General features: G+C 44.4%; 2 protein-coding genes across 5 annotated transcripts in view; one reads left to right on the top strand and one right to left on the bottom strand.

Annotated features, from left to right (window-relative positions):
• The window catches only part of LOC138373362 (neurofilament heavy polypeptide-like), a 55,651-nt gene that overhangs the window by 33,222 nt on the left and 4,103 nt on the right, over positions 1-18,326 (bottom strand). Inside the window, exon 2 of the mRNA XM_069339560.1 lies at positions 5,592-6,442. Within this exon, the coding sequence (XP_069195661.1) occupies positions 5,592-6,442 (851 nt within the window). The remainder of the gene's footprint in view (positions 1-5,591; positions 6,443-18,326) is intronic.
• The window catches only part of LOC123770268 (follistatin-related protein 5), a 427,322-nt gene continuing 425,848 nt past the window's right edge, over positions 16,853-18,326 (top strand). For all 4 annotated transcript variants that reach the window (XM_045761955.2, XM_045761957.2, XM_045761956.2 and 1 more), the window contains exon 1: positions 16,853-16,984. The gene's annotated coding sequence lies outside the window, so the exon portion shown is untranslated. The remainder of the gene's footprint in view (positions 16,985-18,326) is intronic.

The raw sequence follows: 18,326 nt of genomic DNA on the forward strand, positions 1-18,326 counted from the left end.
AAATGGTCTTTTCACTTTTATTTTTTTATAACTTGTCAGTCAATCTAAGGATGGACTTGGAGTTCATCCTTAGCTGAAGCATTGCATCTATAAAAAAAAAAAATCTTTGACGTGCATCACAATGTAACTGCTGAACCCATTGAACCTCAATTCTAGTAGCTTGTTTGTTTGTTTGTTTATTTTCAAGAAGGTAAATTGGGTTTGTGAGAGTACATAACATTGGTATTTTTACATTCTTACAAAGCCACCAAAACAGTGTTTCGGGTAGGCCCTTTAATCTAACAGATCAGGTAAGTTGAATAGGTACATTGTAGCAAAATTTTATTTCAATCACATAACTACGATATAAATTGACGGAGGTGGTTACACTGATGAAGATTCATGTCTTAAGTACTAAATATATTGGGGAAGTTGGTGGCACAAGATACTAGTGTGAGTTTGAAACATAAGGTAGGAAACTATGAGGATGAAATTAGCTACTTTTTGGTTTTACTTTTTGAATAAAGCATATAGGATGGAATTTTCTTAATTGTATTCTATGCTTCCAAAAATCCCTTGCCCATCGTCGTTTTCCAGAAAAACAACTTGATGGGCAACAATATTCTGGAGTGAGCATTTGCATGCAAAACTGTTCTCAATGTATTCTCACAAACCCAATGTACCTTCTTGTATATATATAAATAAATAAATAAATGTATTTAGCAATGGTTTGGCACATTTTCTATTGCCAAATATCTCTGTTCACTTAGCAGTAAATAGGTACCTGGGAGTAAGTCAACTGTTGTGGGGTTACATCCTGGGGAGGGTCAGTAGTGTGACTTAGGGGGACCTCAATATACCCAGGCTGCCTGTCTCCAGTTACTCCAGTAGGCAAGTTGAATTATGTTGCTCTTTCACCTTGTGTTCAAGCAGAGCCCCGTCGTCATTCTTTATAACTACAATGCTAGGCAAGGAAAGTGGTAGCTCTCGCTTCAGTAATAGGAATGTGAATCAACTGCTATTGCTACTAAATGATCATGATGCAACTCATCCTCCAGCTCACACAATAATTAAGCTGGTTTTTACTGTTTATGCAGTTTTGTATTTATTTCAGTATAACAACAAACGTTTTCCTTAAATGTAAATTTATATTACATATTGTGAGTTTACGTATAGTTAGATCTAGGTAAGGTGTTTTGATTATGTTGATTTAGAAAGTGTTTGCACTACAGGCTGAAGTACGCTTCTAAGCATAGCCTCGGAACATAGCTAGGTGGACAATAATTCCAAATACTAATTTATGCAACCCGTCCTCGACTGAAGTCCATTACATCCAGCGTCGACCCACAGACGCATTCATAAATTTTTACATGCTGTTCATTCAAAATGAATTTTCTCAAATATAAATTAATATTATAATAGCATCTTGTGCATATATAGGCATAGGTTAGGTTCTGTTGGAGATTATTTGTATTTGTAGTACATGGGTGAAGCATTTACAGGGTTGTGGCTCGAACAAAATGCGTCAGTGAAGCACTTGTTCCGGAACTGTTCGAACGTCATCGGTTGTGAGTCGTGTGTAAACCGTTTTTCATTCATAAACAGGGCATTTGGCGGGTGCATGGAATCACTTTTGGGTCTTTTGTTTGAAGGACGGGCTTAATTTACGTAGAGTTCTGTAGTCACTATTTGACTTGTACGCTGTAAACCTCACAACCCTTTGGTTTGATGATTCGCTGGATGTACGATCGTGGGCGGCCTTGAACCCACTGATGTTTGTGAAGACATTCTAGACCTGTGTTGCTTTCAACGCATCTCACTCCTGGTGCACATCATCTCTTGTAACAGATTATATTATTAGACCATCACACTAGTCTAGATTAACCACTGTTCACAGATAGACACAAACCTTAGAAAAATTCACCAGGAAACAGTAGTGTGTCAAAACGATTACTTTAAGGACAGTAAGCAGACAATCGTTGCTGCAGGATAAATACCCCTAACGCGCGCCCGGCCGCCTAGGCTATCACCATGCAGTGATGCAGGTGGTAGCCGAGGTCACTTAGGGGCTTCAAGCAGCTGTCCTCCTCACTCTTCCGTCTGGCACCATAGGCACTATACGCGTTCCTCTGCAGGGCTCATCATCTGCTTCATGCGTCCAGGTAAGTAGTGCTGGCTCTTCCTGCAAGACATGTTCTAGTAGGACCATTATATTATTTTACATTTATGCTTCAGGACTTGAGTTTATATACCACCTTCATATTACATTTTCCATATCACTACTTCCCTCCAACTGTGGCTGAAGGTTACTTTCCCGGAGGTTTGCTTTAGTTTCCCCTATACCCATCAACGGTACCTGCTCCTAGGGCTTCTGGCTGACTCTTCCTGCAGGGTTTCCTCCGCTGCGGGATCTGTTGACGGGTGTCTAATGGTTTAACCTATAGCTAGTTCTTGGGACAGAAATTATTGGGCACATTTCCTTTCACCTAATGCTATGTTCACCTAGCAGTAAGTTGGTGCTCAGACGTTATAGTCAGCTTGTTGTGGGTTGTATTCTGGACGGGGGTCAGTAATTCGACCTTAGGTTACAGGGGGGGGGGGGTTCTCGATATAAGCCTAACGTGTATGAATACACTCTGGTTTCCTCCCCCCGACCCAATGAATTATAAAAACTATAAAAATCGTACGAGTTTATGTATATTTGGAATTAATAAAAATTTTCTAAAGCATTCTTTTTCTTTTCAATAAGTCCGAAGTATAAAACGCTGTCATAGACGCAGAACACCCTGGCCCCCCCCCGGTCTGGGCCCTCACCAGCCAAGACTGAGCAGTGAGGCTGGGGTCTCGGCCGACGTCATCTTCCCAGTAACTTGCTTTAATACCGCCTTCGAAACTTGGGCTAGCTGGCAGGGCGTTATTAAAGCCAAGTTACACTCATAACGTGGCGTCATTACACACTATAAGCTCACACTTCTGTTCCACCAAAGCTGTTATACGCGCGCGTGTGGACACAGATGTTCTCGTCTAATTATACTTCCTGTTTTACGGGCTATTCATGCCCGTGCCACTTCTTGGGTGGCTTAATCTTCATCAATCAATACTTCCTGTTGATGAGCTTCAGCTCTTTTTGATCCCGCTTCGGTGTACATCCTCAGGCTATGTTCATTCCATCCTGCGGCCGACCCCAAAGACGCATTCATAGATTTTAACATGCTATTCATTCAAAATATAAATTTTCTCAAATATAAATTATTGTAGTATACTGTTCATATTTAGGCTTAGGCGTTTAGGTTCTGTTTATAATCACTTATATTTGTGATACATGGGTGAAGCATTTACAGAGGACATGACAGTCACCACTCAGATAGGTGAGTGGCCCCGGGGAGGATTGACTGGGTGCCAATCCTTAACTGTAACCTCTGTTCATCCAGCAGTGTTTAAGGACCTGCCCGAAACGCTATGCGTGCTAGTGACTGTACAAGAATGTAAGAACTTTTATTTTTTAAAGTGTGTAGTTGGATATAAATAGGAACCGCTTGTATAGGCCAAGAAGCAGTCTACAGTTTCCATTATTCATATGTTTTACATTTTTAAAATCAAAATATGAAGTGTAGAGTACAGAGTGAAGTGTAGAGTACAGAGTGAAGTGTAGAGTACGAGTGAAGTGTAGAGTACAGTGGAGCAAGCAAGACAAATCTTGCTTGGTTCTTTCATATTAAACACAAAAGATTAAGAGATAACATATCTCTCGCAATACCACGTGTCTCGCTGCTTCTCGGCATACTTTCGCGAGGTACTAAATCAAAGGCTTTGCAACAGTCAAGGAATAAAATGTTGCAATTGTTTCCAGTGTGGCGAAGGAGGGAAGGTGTTGGCTACGAAGAGCGGCGGGGACAGCTTGCCGGTGATTTGTCTGGTGTGGGGAGAGGAGGAGGAGGAGGAGGAGGAGGGAGGACACAACTTCCATGTTCGTTGGAACAGCGGGTCGGTGGTAATGGGGTATCTTAGTTGCTGGGGAAGATTTTCATGGCTAAAAAGAGGTAGTTTGCAGTAAAATAGGTACCTGGGAGTTAGTCAGCTGTCACGGGCTGCTTCCTGGGGGTGGAGGCCTGGTCGAGGACCGGACCGCGGGGACACTAAAAGCCCCGAAATCATCTCAAGATAACCTCAAGATAGTTTGTGGAATTTTGAAGTTAGGAGAGAGAGGGAGAGAGAGAGAGAGAGAGGGTGTTGGTGAGGCTAGAGATGTGTGCCGGGATAGGCGAGTGGGTTGTATTGACGTCAGAGTTTAGGGTGATAGTGGAAGGGAAATGATTTAGGGTGATAGTGGAAGGGAATGGAGGGGAGGTGAGGAAAGGGATGGGTGAGGAAAAGCGGAGGGGAAAAGGAACGGGGGATGAGTTATCATGGGAGGGGTATGCTGTGGTGATGCATCTGTGTGTGTGGTAAAGAGGATTTCAAGGGATGAGACCAGGTGAAGAGGTTACATGGAGGAGGGAAGGGGGGAGGAAGGGGGTGAGGGAGAAGGATGAGAGGGAGTTGCACAGTGAGGAAAGAGAGGAAGAGGCTGGGTGGCAAGACGAGGATCATATTCCAGTGTACTGAGACTGTTATGAATGCAGTTTGAGAGGTGATGAGGAGGAGGAGGAGGTAGGAAGACCAACATAGGAGTGAGAAGATGAGGGGCATGACTTCCTACTTGTGAGTGTCTGTCGAGGAGTACCGACTTCTTTGAGCTCTCCTATCTATTTACACGTCGTGGTTTTAAAATGTCAAGCTAGTTGTGTGTGTATATATATATATACACACTATATATAATATATATATATATATATATATATATATATATATAATATATATATATATATATATATATATATATATATATATATATCTGCAGTAACTCCCTTTGTGTTGCGGATGGATTTGGCCTCATAACATCTTTTAAAGATGTTTTTTTAAGAAGTATTCCACCTGTCGTCGACTCGTTCAACGTGTGTCTGTGATGCTGTTGTATCCACCGGCGCCTCCAAGTCCTCTTGTATTATTATCCCTCGAGTTAAAAATGGTATCATTGCTCAGCTTGTCTATTTCCTTCAGTATTTGTATGTTGTGATCATGTCTCCTGTCTTCTAGAGTTGTTGGGTTTAGTTCACTTAGTCTTTTTTTTTATTGGGTTCTGAGTGGCGTTGGACGTGTCGACGTGAGAGAGAAGGGGGCAAGTGAGTGGGTGATGGGTGACGGATGAGTGACGGATGGATGATGTGTGATGGGTGATGGGTGACGGATGAGTGACGGATGGATGATGTGTGATGGGTGAGCGTAGCATCAAATAACACGACAGATGTGTTCATATACCAGGAACCTTTTCAACCAGTGTTTATTTTTCACTGCAGTGTATTGCAAAATATTATTCAATGTCTGCGTGCATGGGCACTGGTCAGGATCATATTGAAGGCTCTGCTCGACTTGCCGGAAGCACTAAAGCTGCCTAGTCTGCGGTATGGTAGCAACTTGCCCGGGAGCTTAGGAAACTAATTATCCTCATATATATGTTTAATCCCTTTCTGCTCTGCAACAATTCGGTCCCCTGTGGGATGAATCGACAGCACTTGCAAATGCCCGTGATGAGTGGGTCGGGTCTGGCAGATCCCGCTGCATTCGCCAGCCTTCCCTGGCTGGCAGACGCCGTCTCTGGCTGGCAGACGCCGTCTCTGGCTGGCAGACGCCGTCTCTGGCTGGCAGACGCCGTCTCTGGCTGGCAGATGCCGTCTCTGGCTGGCAGACGCCGTCTCTGGCTGGCAGACGCCGTCTCTGGCTGGCAGACGCCGTCTCTGGCTGGCAGACGCCGTCTCTGGCTGGCAGACGCCTTCTCTGGCTGGCAGACGCCTTCTCTGGCTGGCAGACGCCGTCTCTGGCTGGCAGACGCCGTCTCTGGCTGGCAGACGCCGTCTCTGGCTGGCAGACGCCGTCTCTGGCTGGCAGACGCCGTCTCTGGCTGGCAGACGCCGTCTCTGGCTGGCAGACGCCGTCTCTGGCTGGCAGACGCCGTCTCTGGCTGGCAGACGCCGTCTCTGGCTGGCAGACGCCGTCTCTGGCTGGCAGACGCCGTCTCTGGCTGGCAGACGCCTTCTCTGGCTGGCAGACGCCGTCTCTGGCTGGCAGACGCCTTCTCTGGCTGGCAGACGCCGTCTCTGGCTGGCAGACGCCGTCTCTGGCTGGCAGACGCCGTCTCTGGCTGGCAGACGCCGTCTCTGGCTGGCAGACGCCGTCTCTGGCTGGCAGACGCCGTCTCTGGCTGGTAGACGCCGTCTCTGGCTGGCAGACGCCGTCTCTGGCTGGCAGACGCCGTCTCTGGCTGGCAGACGCCGTCAGGTCCTCCCTCCACCTGTCTTAGCGCGCTCGTCGGCCCAAATACACTGACATCTTTCCTATTTGTGTGTACTCGCCTAATTGTATTGACCTAATTGAGCGTGTAGGGTTGAGCTTCAGCTTAACCCTGAACAGGTGTGGGCTCTGTCTTGCCTTTATATGAATCACTGCCTAATGCATTCCACTTCTGAACTATTCTGACACTGACAAATTTCTTTCTAATGTGTCTGTGGCTCATTTGGGTGTTTGCTTTCCAACTGTCTCTTTTGTGCAAGTATTACTTGTGTTAAATAGTCAGTCTTCATTTAACCTATCAATTCCCTTGAGAATTTTGTATTTGGTAATCATGTCTCCCCTAACTCGTCTTCCAGCGACATGTTAGCTTTTCCTTGTAATTCATACCTGGTATTTCTGGGACTAGTCTGGTGGTATACCTGTGAACCTTCTACAACTTCGTCTTATACTTGACTAGGACAGGACTCTACGCTGGAGCCGGATACTCCACGATTGGTCTGACGTAAGTGGTATAAAAGATTCTGAATGATTCCTTACATTTCTAAAGACAGATATGATGTTAGCTAGTCTTACACATGTGTTATATATATATATATATTATGTGTGTGCTCACCTAATTGTGCTTGCGGGGGTTGAGTTCTGGCTCTTTGGTCCCGACTCTCGACTGTCAACCAACAGGTTGGGGCTGGGTTGTGTGTGTGTGTGTGTGTGTGTGTGTGGTTGTGTGTGTGTGTGTGTGTGTGTGTGTGTGTGTGTGTGTGTGTGTGTGTGTGTGTAATTACCTAAGTGTAGTCACAGGATGAGAGCTACGCTCGTGGTGTCCCGTCTTCCCAGCACTCTTTGTCATATAACGCTTTGAAACTACTGACGGGCTTGGCCTCCACCACCTTCTCACTTAACTTGTTCCAACCGTCTACCACTCTATTTGCGAAGGTGAATTTTCTTATATTTCTTCGGCATCTGTGTTTAGCTAGTTTAAATCTATGACCTCTTGTTCTTGAAGTGCCAGGTCTCAGGAATCCTTCCCTGTCGATTTTATCAATTCCTGTTACTATTTTGTACGTAGTGATCATATCACCTCTTTTTCTTCTGTCTTCTAGTTTTGGCATGTTTAATGCTTCCAACCTCTCCTCGTAGCTCTTGCCCTTCAGTTCTGGGAGCCACTTCGTAGCATGTCTTTGCACCTTTTCCAGTTTGTTGATGTGCTTCTTAAGATATGGGCACCACACAACAACTGCATATTCTAGCTTTGGCCTAACAAAAGTCATGAACAATTTCTTTAGTATATTGCCATCCATGTATTTAAATGCAATTCTGAAGTTAGAAAGCATCGCATAGGCTCCTTGCACAATATTCTTTATGTGGTCCTCAGGTGATAGTTTTCTATCTAGAACCACCCCTAGATCTTTTTCTTTATCAGAATTCTTTAAAGATTTCTCACATAATATATAGGTTGTATGGGGTCTATGTTCTCCTATTCCACATTCCATAACATGACATTTATTAACATTAAATTCCATTTGCCAGGTGGTGCTCCATATACTTATTTTGTCCAGGTCTTCTTGAAGGGCATGACAATCATCTAAATTTCTTATCCTTCCTATTATCTTAGCATCATCAGCAAACATGTTCATATAATTCTGTATACCAACTGGTAGATCATTTATGTACACAATAAACATCACTGGTGCAAGAACTGAACCCTGTGGTACTCCACTTGTGACATTTCTTCATTCCGATACATTGCCTCTGATTACTGCCCTCATTTTTCTATCAGTCAGAAAATTTTTCATCCATGATAGAAGCTTACCTGTCACCCCTCCAATATTTTCCAGTTTCCAGAACAACCTCTTATGTGGAACTCTGTCGAAAGCCTTTTTTAGGTCCAGATAGATGCAGTCAACCCAGCCATCTCTTTCCTGTAATATCTCTGTGGCCCGATCATAGAAACTGAGTAAATTCGATACACAGGATCTTCCTGATCGAAAACCATACTGTCTGTCTGATATTATATCATTTCTCTCCAGGTGTTCTACCCATTTAGTTTTGATTAGCTTTTCCAATACTTTCACTATTACACTTGTCAATGATACAGGTCTATAATTGAGTGTGTGTGTGTGCGTGCGTGCACGCAAGATAACAAGTAAAAGGCTTCCTGTACTGTAATGGTCATTTCGTGACGACCTGCAGTATACAGAGTTCTTAGCAAACTTTATATTCATAGTTAATTTAGTATATCTAAATGCGGCTAACTCCGTGCCTCTAGGAAGTTCCGTGTCACAGACTGGGTCTCTAAACCCCAGTTTATAACTCCGTGTATCGAGGTTAACTCTGGTTTTCGCTTAATTCCGAGTCAGTAGCTTCGTGTCTCGGCGGATTTACATATTTTATATACATACTATTTTAAAATATATTTCCGCACCCTGTATCTTAATGGGACGATATTGACCATGGGATATTTGTTCGATAAAATGCTTATTTTATCTCCAGGTGTTGCAAATACAGGTTGATTATTTATGTTGTTATTATGTTGATGTTTTCATCATCATGAACGTAAGAGAATAGTGAACATGTAGAACAATATGTTATGCGGGCCAGCGTGTCTGTGTCAAACTTGAAGGTTTCCGAGACTCAACTATGTAGAGTTATTCATGGATTAATAAGACATGAGTCGCGATACAGCCGTCAGACACTGCAGCGGACCGGACTGACAGGTCGGCTGGCGTGCTCATCAGCCCGGGGGTCACAACCATGTTCATAGAATCTTTCCTGTTGATTCTTCGGCCGGAGAACCGGCGCCGGCTTGAGAGGTGTGGTGGGCGGCTGGCGTTTGCTCCGCCAAAGGTCAGTGAAAGACGTTTTTGCCCAACTGGGCTGAGGGTTACAGGACGCCTTGTCATCTGGAGTCACTGGATGTCGATAGTCTTCCTCTGTGTAGGGCGGGGAGGGCCCTTCACTCGCCTCCCCTGGGGACGCCAGGGGTCGACTAACACCCACCTCCCAGCGTGTTGATCTGCCGTTAAGCGCACTAGTTATCACCGGCAGCCCGCGATTAGTCACTTTACTCTTTTTCCTGTCACGAGGACCGTAGGAGCAGTGCCGGCGCGGGTGACACCATCCAGGACCAGTGAAATGCCTGCACGTTGTCCCTCGTGCCGGTCGGCCGAGCGGACAGCACGCTGGACTTGTGATCCTGTGGTCCCGGGTTCGATCCCTAGCGCCGGCGAGAAACAATGGGCAGAGTTTCTTTCACCCTATGCCCCCCTGTTACCTAGCAGTAAAATAGGTACCTGGGTGTTAGCCAGCTGTCACGGGCTGCTTCCTGGGGGTGGAGGCCTGGTCGAGGACCGGGTCGCGAGGACACTAAACAGCCCCGAAATCATCTCAAGATAACCTCAAGATAACCTCGTTTGATATTTCTCTCCTGCTGCTCCTGCTGCTGGTCTTTCCCTTGCTCCTTCCATCCGGCACACGTCCGCTCTTCTGGCGTCTTTCTCACGGCTATCACATTTTTCACACGCTCCTGGCCTGATAGTCCTGCGTCATTCCCTGCACCCGCTCTCACCCAATTCTTCTCGTACTTCATGTATTCGTATTTTCCAAAATTCTTCTCCTTTTGTGGTTTTAAAGTAAATCCTTATTTCCTATTTTTTACCATTTCCCGACCGCAGGAGTTCATTAAAAATTAGTTACATAACTTAAAAATAGAATGTCTTTCTGTGCGCTTAATCTCGGCAAGGGCAGTCATCTGTTTATAATGTAGAGGCCTTCAGCATGGGGGGGGGGGGGCGTTGTCCCCCCATAATGGGGCTTAACTAGCGAAGTGGTATAGTATCAACGATTATAGGGTGGTGGTACAGGACTTAGCCTCACCCGAGCGTAGCTAGGCTACAAGGGCGCTGGGAATTATCCAGCCATATTGCAAAGGTTCCCATGCAAGGAACCTTTGCACCCATAGTGAATAAACCTCAAGAAAGAGCAGTTGCTTCCCTATTGTCTTGGGGTTCCCAGCAAGAACAGGTACAAGCCCGTAGAGCAGGAAATATTAGCTAGGTGTTGGGTTGGCACTGTCTAGGACCAGTGACAGTGCTGGATGGCACTGTCTAGGACCAGTGACAGTGCTGGATGGCACTGTCTAGGACCAGTGACAGTGCTGGATGGCACTGTCTAGGACCAGTGACAGTGCTGGATGGCACTGTCTAGGACCAGTGACAGTGCTGGATGGCACTGTCTAGGACCAGTGACAGTGCTGGATGGCACTGTCTAGGACCAGTGACAGTGCTGGTTGGCACTGTCTAGGACCAGTGACAGTGCTGGATGGCACTGTCTAGGACCTTTGTTGTTTCTGGGTCTTATCTTCGTGCCACGGCTGGCGTGTGTAATTAGATTACAATGGCTGTATCTCGCCAATTATAACATGATCTAGCGTAAATTAACTGCAAACATGATGCAAATAAAAATTTGGTCAAGCAGTGCACGGCATGACAAAGCTTGGCGCAATTATTTAAAAGAAAAAGGTCGTAGTTGTCATGGAAACACAAGATACCATCATGCTCATACGTCAGTCCGTCCTCCTAAGGTTCCCCAACGTCGAAAAACTGTCGTACTAACGTGCCCTTATCCTAACCTTCCAGAGGACCCACAACAGAAAACGGGACAGTGTGTCAATTTCGCGAGCCGCTTCCATTTTCTAGTACAATTTTTTTTTGGACTTAGGGTAAAGTATACGTCAAAATGCGACGGTCTATTTGGACTATTTCATGTTGCATACGTTAGTTAAGAATAGTGCAAGCATATATGTTGCATATTCTTGCGACGGTGCTAGATAACCGTCCCTGAGTAATACACGTAAACAGAATATACAAGTGTATATTTACGTGCGTATACTGGGGCATGTATATTTCAATACCAAAGCGGGTCAAGTAATTTCTAGTTTCATTTCTCTTCGTGCTCTGTTACCTCCATTGGCCGAGATGACCCCCTGGTGTACTACTAAGGGGGTGATCGCCCCCTTGTCCCACCCTCCTAAACTGGGGGATGGGGGGTGGGACCCCCTGGTGTATCACTTGGGGATGATCTCATAACCACTTCAACGATCATTGAAATTGAAATAAGTTTATTGAGGTAAAATACACACAAAGGGATGAGGTAGCTCAAGCTATTCTCACCCCGTTCAGTACATCGTGTTAATACATACATAGACACACATCACAAACAATAAACATATTGCCAAACATTCTGAGAGATTGTTTACATTCTCTCAGAATTTACATTTCCATTTCCATTTCATTTTCCACATTTCCACAAATTTCCACATTTCCACAAATTTCCACATTTCCACAAATTTCCACATTTCCACAAATGAATACATTTCCTCCTTTCCACAAGTGGTATAGTATCAACGATTATAGGGTGGTGGTACAGGACTTAGCCTCACCCGAGCGTAGCTAGGCTACAAGGGCGCTGGGAATTATCAAGTATTTAAGCAAGACAGCTTAGCGTCCATTCAGATTAATCATTTGATATATAAAATAATATTAAATGTCGTACCTTATAACCAGAATGGCATATCAAGCCGAATTTTCGTGATTTTTGTTTATAAAATGATACAATTTTTGTATTGTATTATGTGATTGAAATTTTATGTAGAGTCAAAATTTACAAATAAATTTGATCAAGCCTAATCTACCTAACCTATCCAAACCTAACATAATCTAATATAACCTAATATACCTGTCAGTAATTCATGTTCCTAATAGATGATTATTGTTAGAAAATAACTAATCTGGAAAGAAATGTTTGAAAATAAGGAAAATCATTCTACCTGTTAGGCAAATCGGACCTTGCATATTAGGCCAAGAAGCGCAGTTCTGGCTATTGGGCACATTATATAAAATATTTAGGAGTATTTGAGCAAGCAAATCACACAGCAGCATATTCTTCCCGTATGTTTATATAATGCTCCTGCAGCAAATTGAAAATATGATAAAATATATCACCGGAATTTCACACAGGCAGCGAGGGAAAGAATACCGGAATATGCCCAAGGAAAACTTATTATTCAAATGGTTAACATTGGATGTATCGGAGCACCATTTTTGCACACCGGCCACCGACGTTCCGTGACGAAGAAGCGTGATTTACGACTCCGTGGTGAGGTGAATTGATATTGAGGCCGCGGGGTGTGTTGGAGCAATGGCTGCAGTGTGTTTGTGGGGTGTGTGTGTGTGTGTGGGAGGGGGAGGGTGCCTGTGTGGGTGGGTGTGCGTGCGTGTGTGTGTGGGGGGGGTGTGTGTTTGTGTGTGGGTGGGGTGGGTTTGTGTGGGAGGGGGAGGGTGTCTGTGTGGGTGTGTGTGTGTGGGTGGGGTGTGTTTGTGTGTGTGGGTGGGTGTGTGTGTTTGTGTGGGGTGTGTGTTTGTGTGTGGGTGGGGTGGGTGTGTGTGTAGGTGGGGTGGGTGTGTGTGTTTGTGTGTGGGTGGGTGTGCGTGTGTGTGTGGGTGGGGTGGGTGTGTTTGTGTGTGTGTGTGTGTGTGTGTGTGGGGTGAAGGTGTGTGTTTGTGGGGGGGGGTGATTTTTATGTTGGTGGCTTTTATTATTATGACTTTTGTTTTATGACTGTTATTTAATTAATATTACTGCAGTGATTTTTTTTATACAAAATTGTTTGTGTAATCGTTTTGTTAATTTGTTAAATGATACTTCTACTGTTAATATTTTTGGGATCTGCTACGACTGATACCACAACTGTTGCTGCTACCTGTAATACCACTCTACTATTACTACTATTAGTATAAATACTAATGATTAATTATGTACATTATTTTCATTATTACACGTACAGTACATGCATCAATGTCCCGTTATCCCCTTCGATAGTGTCGGGATGTACCAGTTAGTCTTGATAAGGTGTGTGTAATAGCAACGAGAGGTTAATATAATTAATGAAACATCACTAAGATATCTCATTCACTACATCATCCGCGACACAAAATAGAATACTTTCCTCTCGGGCTAAGCTCCGATAGACTCCCCACGATACAACACCTAGGCAGCTGCCCCAGACCTTAGCCAGCATGCCCACGCTAGAGATCCCTTCATAATCTCCTTAAATGACTTCTCTCTGGAGTATTTGCGACAGGCTTGTGAAATAGCTTTTATCATCATCTTATAGAAATACAGTTTTTCTTCCAGTCAAACATTCCAGTTTCCCTTGACCCGCGTCAAAGAACTTGTCCCCGTGTACATCCTAACAATTTGGTTTTGAATATTTCTATGTAAATGAATTAGGCTCCATAGCGCATATTTAAAATGCAAATTCCTCACCAAAGATACTTGCAAAACTGTTTTGAGACAAAACATAGTGTTGTTAAGGCTAAAACAAGTGAGAATTTCCCTGCTTCGTCATTCAAAACTTTCAGTAATAAAAATTAGATTTTCCTGTAAAAATCTATAGCCGCGATTACATAAATCTATGTAATTCAGACGGATTTTTATGTACCACAAGCCTATCGCCTCCTTTACACAGTGAATATTACTAAATCCTTCACAAAAAAAGCAGAGCGTCTCGTGGGTAAAGCGCCCAGTCCATCATGCCCATAGTCAACAGAATGATTTCCATTTTCTCGTAATCCAGCTGTCACAGCTGCCCGTCTGACCCCTCTGCCTGTCACTTTACCATCTGTCCCTGAAGCCCTGAGCGAAAACACAGCGGGATAGCATATCCAGCACCGGGATAGCATACCCAGCGCCGGGATAGCATACCCGGCGCCTGGATAGCATACCCAGTGCCGGGATAGCATACCCAGCTCCGGGATAGCATACCCGGCGCCTGGATATCACTGACCCAGTGCCTGATGTGTTTAGTCTCGGCAAAGACTATAAACCGCTATCCCGGCGCCTTGCCTGTTATCCCGGCTGTTATCCTGGCTGTTATAAGGCATCATGGCAATTACCCTAGCGGGGATTTTGTTTTATTTTCCTTTTTTTCTCTCGTGTTTATTTTCCCACATGCATACTTCCCCTTTCACATATTTCCTCAAGCATATATATATTACCACATGCATATTTTTCAATATATTTTTTCACGCATACTTTCCCCATACCAATATTTGTTCATACATATTTTTCCCTTAAGGCTACGCATGCATGACCTGAGCAAACACTGAGCGCTCGGAGCTAGTTGTCGGGCATAGGCTTCCAGGAGGCTATAAAGAGAGAGGGATATCGGTGCATGCCGAGCTTCGAACGAGCGCCAGCTCCTGTGGTCTGTCAGACACCGTGACGACTTGCTCTCTGAATCCAAGTCTGCACTGTGCCTCTTCATTTCCCTCCCCTCGTCTACGTAGCCAAGAATGAGAATTCTAAAATATATTTTGTCGAAGCTACTTGAGCTGTGATTGGTCTGTTGACTGGACGTGTGGCTCATACGTCAGGCTACGAGCAGTCCAACAGCCTGGTTGACCAGTCCAGCAACCAGGAGGCCTGGTTGACGACAGGGCCGCGGGGACGCTAAGCCCCGGAAGCACCTCAAGATAACCTCCACCTCTTCACCTCTTCCCTCCAACCTCGAACAGACATTTCCTTCGTATATAAGTTATAAAAGGCTGCAGAGACCCGGCTGCACCCGGGTCTCTTCATCCCCCCCCCCCATATTTCCCACTTTCCCCCCCCATTTCCCACTTGACGCCCTTGGTCCCCCCTTCGTCCCTCCCTCCCCTCTCCCCCTTCTCTCGGAAAAATTACCAAGAAGCACTGAAACAACTGCACGTATCTCTCGGAAAATATAGCATTAAGATCACCTAAAAACTCTATGGGAATTACTATGGGACCGGTCCTCGACTAGGCCTCCTTTTTGTTACACAACCCCAGGAGCAGCTGTCTAACTCCCAAGTACCTATTTACTGCTAGGTAACAGGGGGCATCAGGGTGAAAGAAACTTTTTGCCCATTTGTCTCCGCCTCCACCGGGGATCGAACCCGGAACCTCAGGACTACGAATCTGAAGCGCTGTTCATTCAGCTGTCAGGCGCCCTAGGCTACCCTCCGCCATCTTCCAGATAGCGGAGTGTAATTATATATATATATATATATATATATATATATATATATATATATATATGTCGTACCTAGTAGCCAGAACGCACTTCTCAGCTTACTATGCAAGGCCCGATTTGCCTAATAAGCCAAGTTTTCCTGAATTAATATATTTTCACAATTTTTTTTCTTATGAAATGATAAAGCTATCCATTTCATTATGTATGAGGTCATTTTTTTTTTATTGGAGTTAAAATTAACGTAGATATATGACTGAACCTAACCAACCCTACCTAACCTATCTTTATAGGTTAGGTTAGGTTAGATAGCCGAAAAAGTTAGGTTAGGTTAGGTTAGGTAGGTTAGGTAGTCGAAAAAACATTAATTCATGAAAACTTGGCTTATTAGGCAAATCGGGCCTTGCCTAGTAGGCTGAGAAGTGCATTCTGGCTACTAGGTACGATATATATATATATATATATATATATATATATATATATATAAATATATATATATATATATATATATATATATATATAATATATATATATATATATATATATATATATATATATATATATATATATAATAAATTCTGCTGCTCCAACCAAATTGTATGTATTTGTGACTGCCTTTGAAAATGTTGACAGAATTGACGAAACGCATTTCGTATCATCCCTAGGCCGTAATAAACTCTAAAAAAAATAATTTTTTTGAGAGAACTTTTCCACTTTCCTCCTCAAATGGAGAAAAAAAACGCAAGAAAATAGAAAAGATTCGTGCAAAAATAATTGATCTCATCCTTTTGGCATATATAATAATATATAATATATATGAGAGAGCAAATGCCTCGGTGCTTTCGTGTTCAAAACGGACACACACACATCATTATAGAAGCTCAGATACTGCGTGAAAGATCATGAAAGCGCCCCTAGGCATTTCTATATTCACAACTACACAGAATGAATAGTTTGAGACAAATTATAATGGTGAGTCACTGGAAATACTGGGAACCTCCCCCCCCCTCCCCCCGTCCAACACGTTGGCTGACTCACCCTCCAAAAATCAATTTATTCACGTCTAGTAATAATTTGTTTCCGTTTATATCTCCACTGTTGTGTTTGCGCAGTGTTGGGTGTACCAAGACGACGTTGACGGCAGTACTGGGAAGAGTATATATATATAATGTAGTACTATGTTAAACATTCCTGTCGACTTACCCGCCCAGCTTGTACGGGGGAGACCTCTGGCGGCGGCCAGACCAACTACCAAGTCCAGCTGTTCCAAACTTTTGTAATATCTGTTTATTAAAGAAAATCTTCGTTACGCTTCTGTATTGATGCATAGTTTCACTAGTGCCATCCTTATGATACGCATAAAACATGGCAAAATTAACGGGAAGTGTTATTTAAGCGGTGTGATAAATATGGGGTTAATGGCGAGTGGCAACTGTGGGCGTGTGTGCGGCGGTAGTGTGGGTCAGTCTGTCGGTGTGAGTCGTGGTGGAAGGTTGTGGGGCTTGTGTCGCTCCTTACAGTGATCTTTGTTTACCCAGGACTCTCTTCATCTCCTCAGCTCTTTGACAGGTAGGTTCACGGGGCGAATAGGCCCCGCTCTCAGGCCTCCAGACGCCGCTACAGTCAAGATAAGTTGTCGCGTGTAATGTACACCGCCAGAGACCAATGGAGCAAAAAGCCCTTCGCCCAAAAAAGCATGGAATACCAACTTGGGAAGCCGAAGACTGCTCTGGTATTGATTCTGTTCGGGGGGAGGGGAATGGGGAATGGGGGGGGGAGGAGGAGGGGTCGGAAGTGAAGGCGGTATTCCACTGTCTATTGACATTTCTTTCTTTGTTTCGCCCAACCTCATTTTGGTAAAGAAACTGCGAGGGCGCAGCCACCGGCGGCGCACGCTTCCAGTTTCCGCCCAAAACTTCGATAAGAAATGAACTCCTGACGGCGCAGTGACGTAAGTGGAGAGGTCAGCCCCCTTCATAGGTCAGCCCCACTGTGGGCAACCCTCCCCCCTTCTCTCTCTCTCCATATGTATATTGGTCAGCCCCCCCCACACTGTGGGGTCGCTGCCCCCCGCCTACTGGGTCATACTGGGTCAGCCTTCTGCAGGTAGTCTTCAATTATATTTGGTCAGTTCCACCATTGGGAAGCTCCCAAGTTTCTGGATTCAACCCCCATCGTGGGCGAACCACAGTATATGGGCCTGCCACACTATGGGCGGCGCCCCAAACCCATATATTGCCTGGTCTCCAGTTCGTATATTGGGCCCCCGACCTTGAATATTGGGCAGACCCACAGTGGGCGGCCACCAGCCCACAGTAGGGTTAGCCTTAACGTGGGAGTCCGTCCCCCACATTCACCCCCTGCCCACACTGAGGGTTGTACCCTACAGGGCTCTGCTCGAATGTAGAGAACGCTAGTTAGAGAGTAACAATTATTCCCAAGTAGGTTTTGATGGTATTGTGTTGACGTGGTGGCGAGCGTGTTGGGATTGTCGAGGTGAGGAGGTGGTGATGATGATTGTTGAGGTGGAAGGAAGCGTGTTACATAGTTTAGATTGGTGGAAGGGGCTTGGTGTGCTATTTAGGTAGCGTGGTGCACAGTTAAAGGGGGGGGAAGGGAAGGGGGAGTGGATAATACACTGTTGTATGAGTGATGTGGTGCGTAGTGTTTGCTTGTGTGTGTGTGTGGTCTTGCATGATGTTCTGTGTAATTGTCGGGGTCTGGTATGATGCATGTATTGATAAAATTGCGTGGTGCCTGGTGGTGTAGGCTACACTGTATTTTACAACAGTTAGTGTTGCCTACATCTATATTTTGAAACAAATATATATATATTATATATATATATATATATATATATATAATATATATATATATATATAGTATATATATATATATATATTATATATAT

This window comes from Procambarus clarkii, chromosome 42 (assembly GCF_040958095.1).
Source record: "Procambarus clarkii isolate CNS0578487 chromosome 42, FALCON_Pclarkii_2.0, whole genome shotgun sequence".
NCBI lineage: Eukaryota > Metazoa > Arthropoda > Malacostraca > Decapoda > Cambaridae > Procambarus > Procambarus clarkii.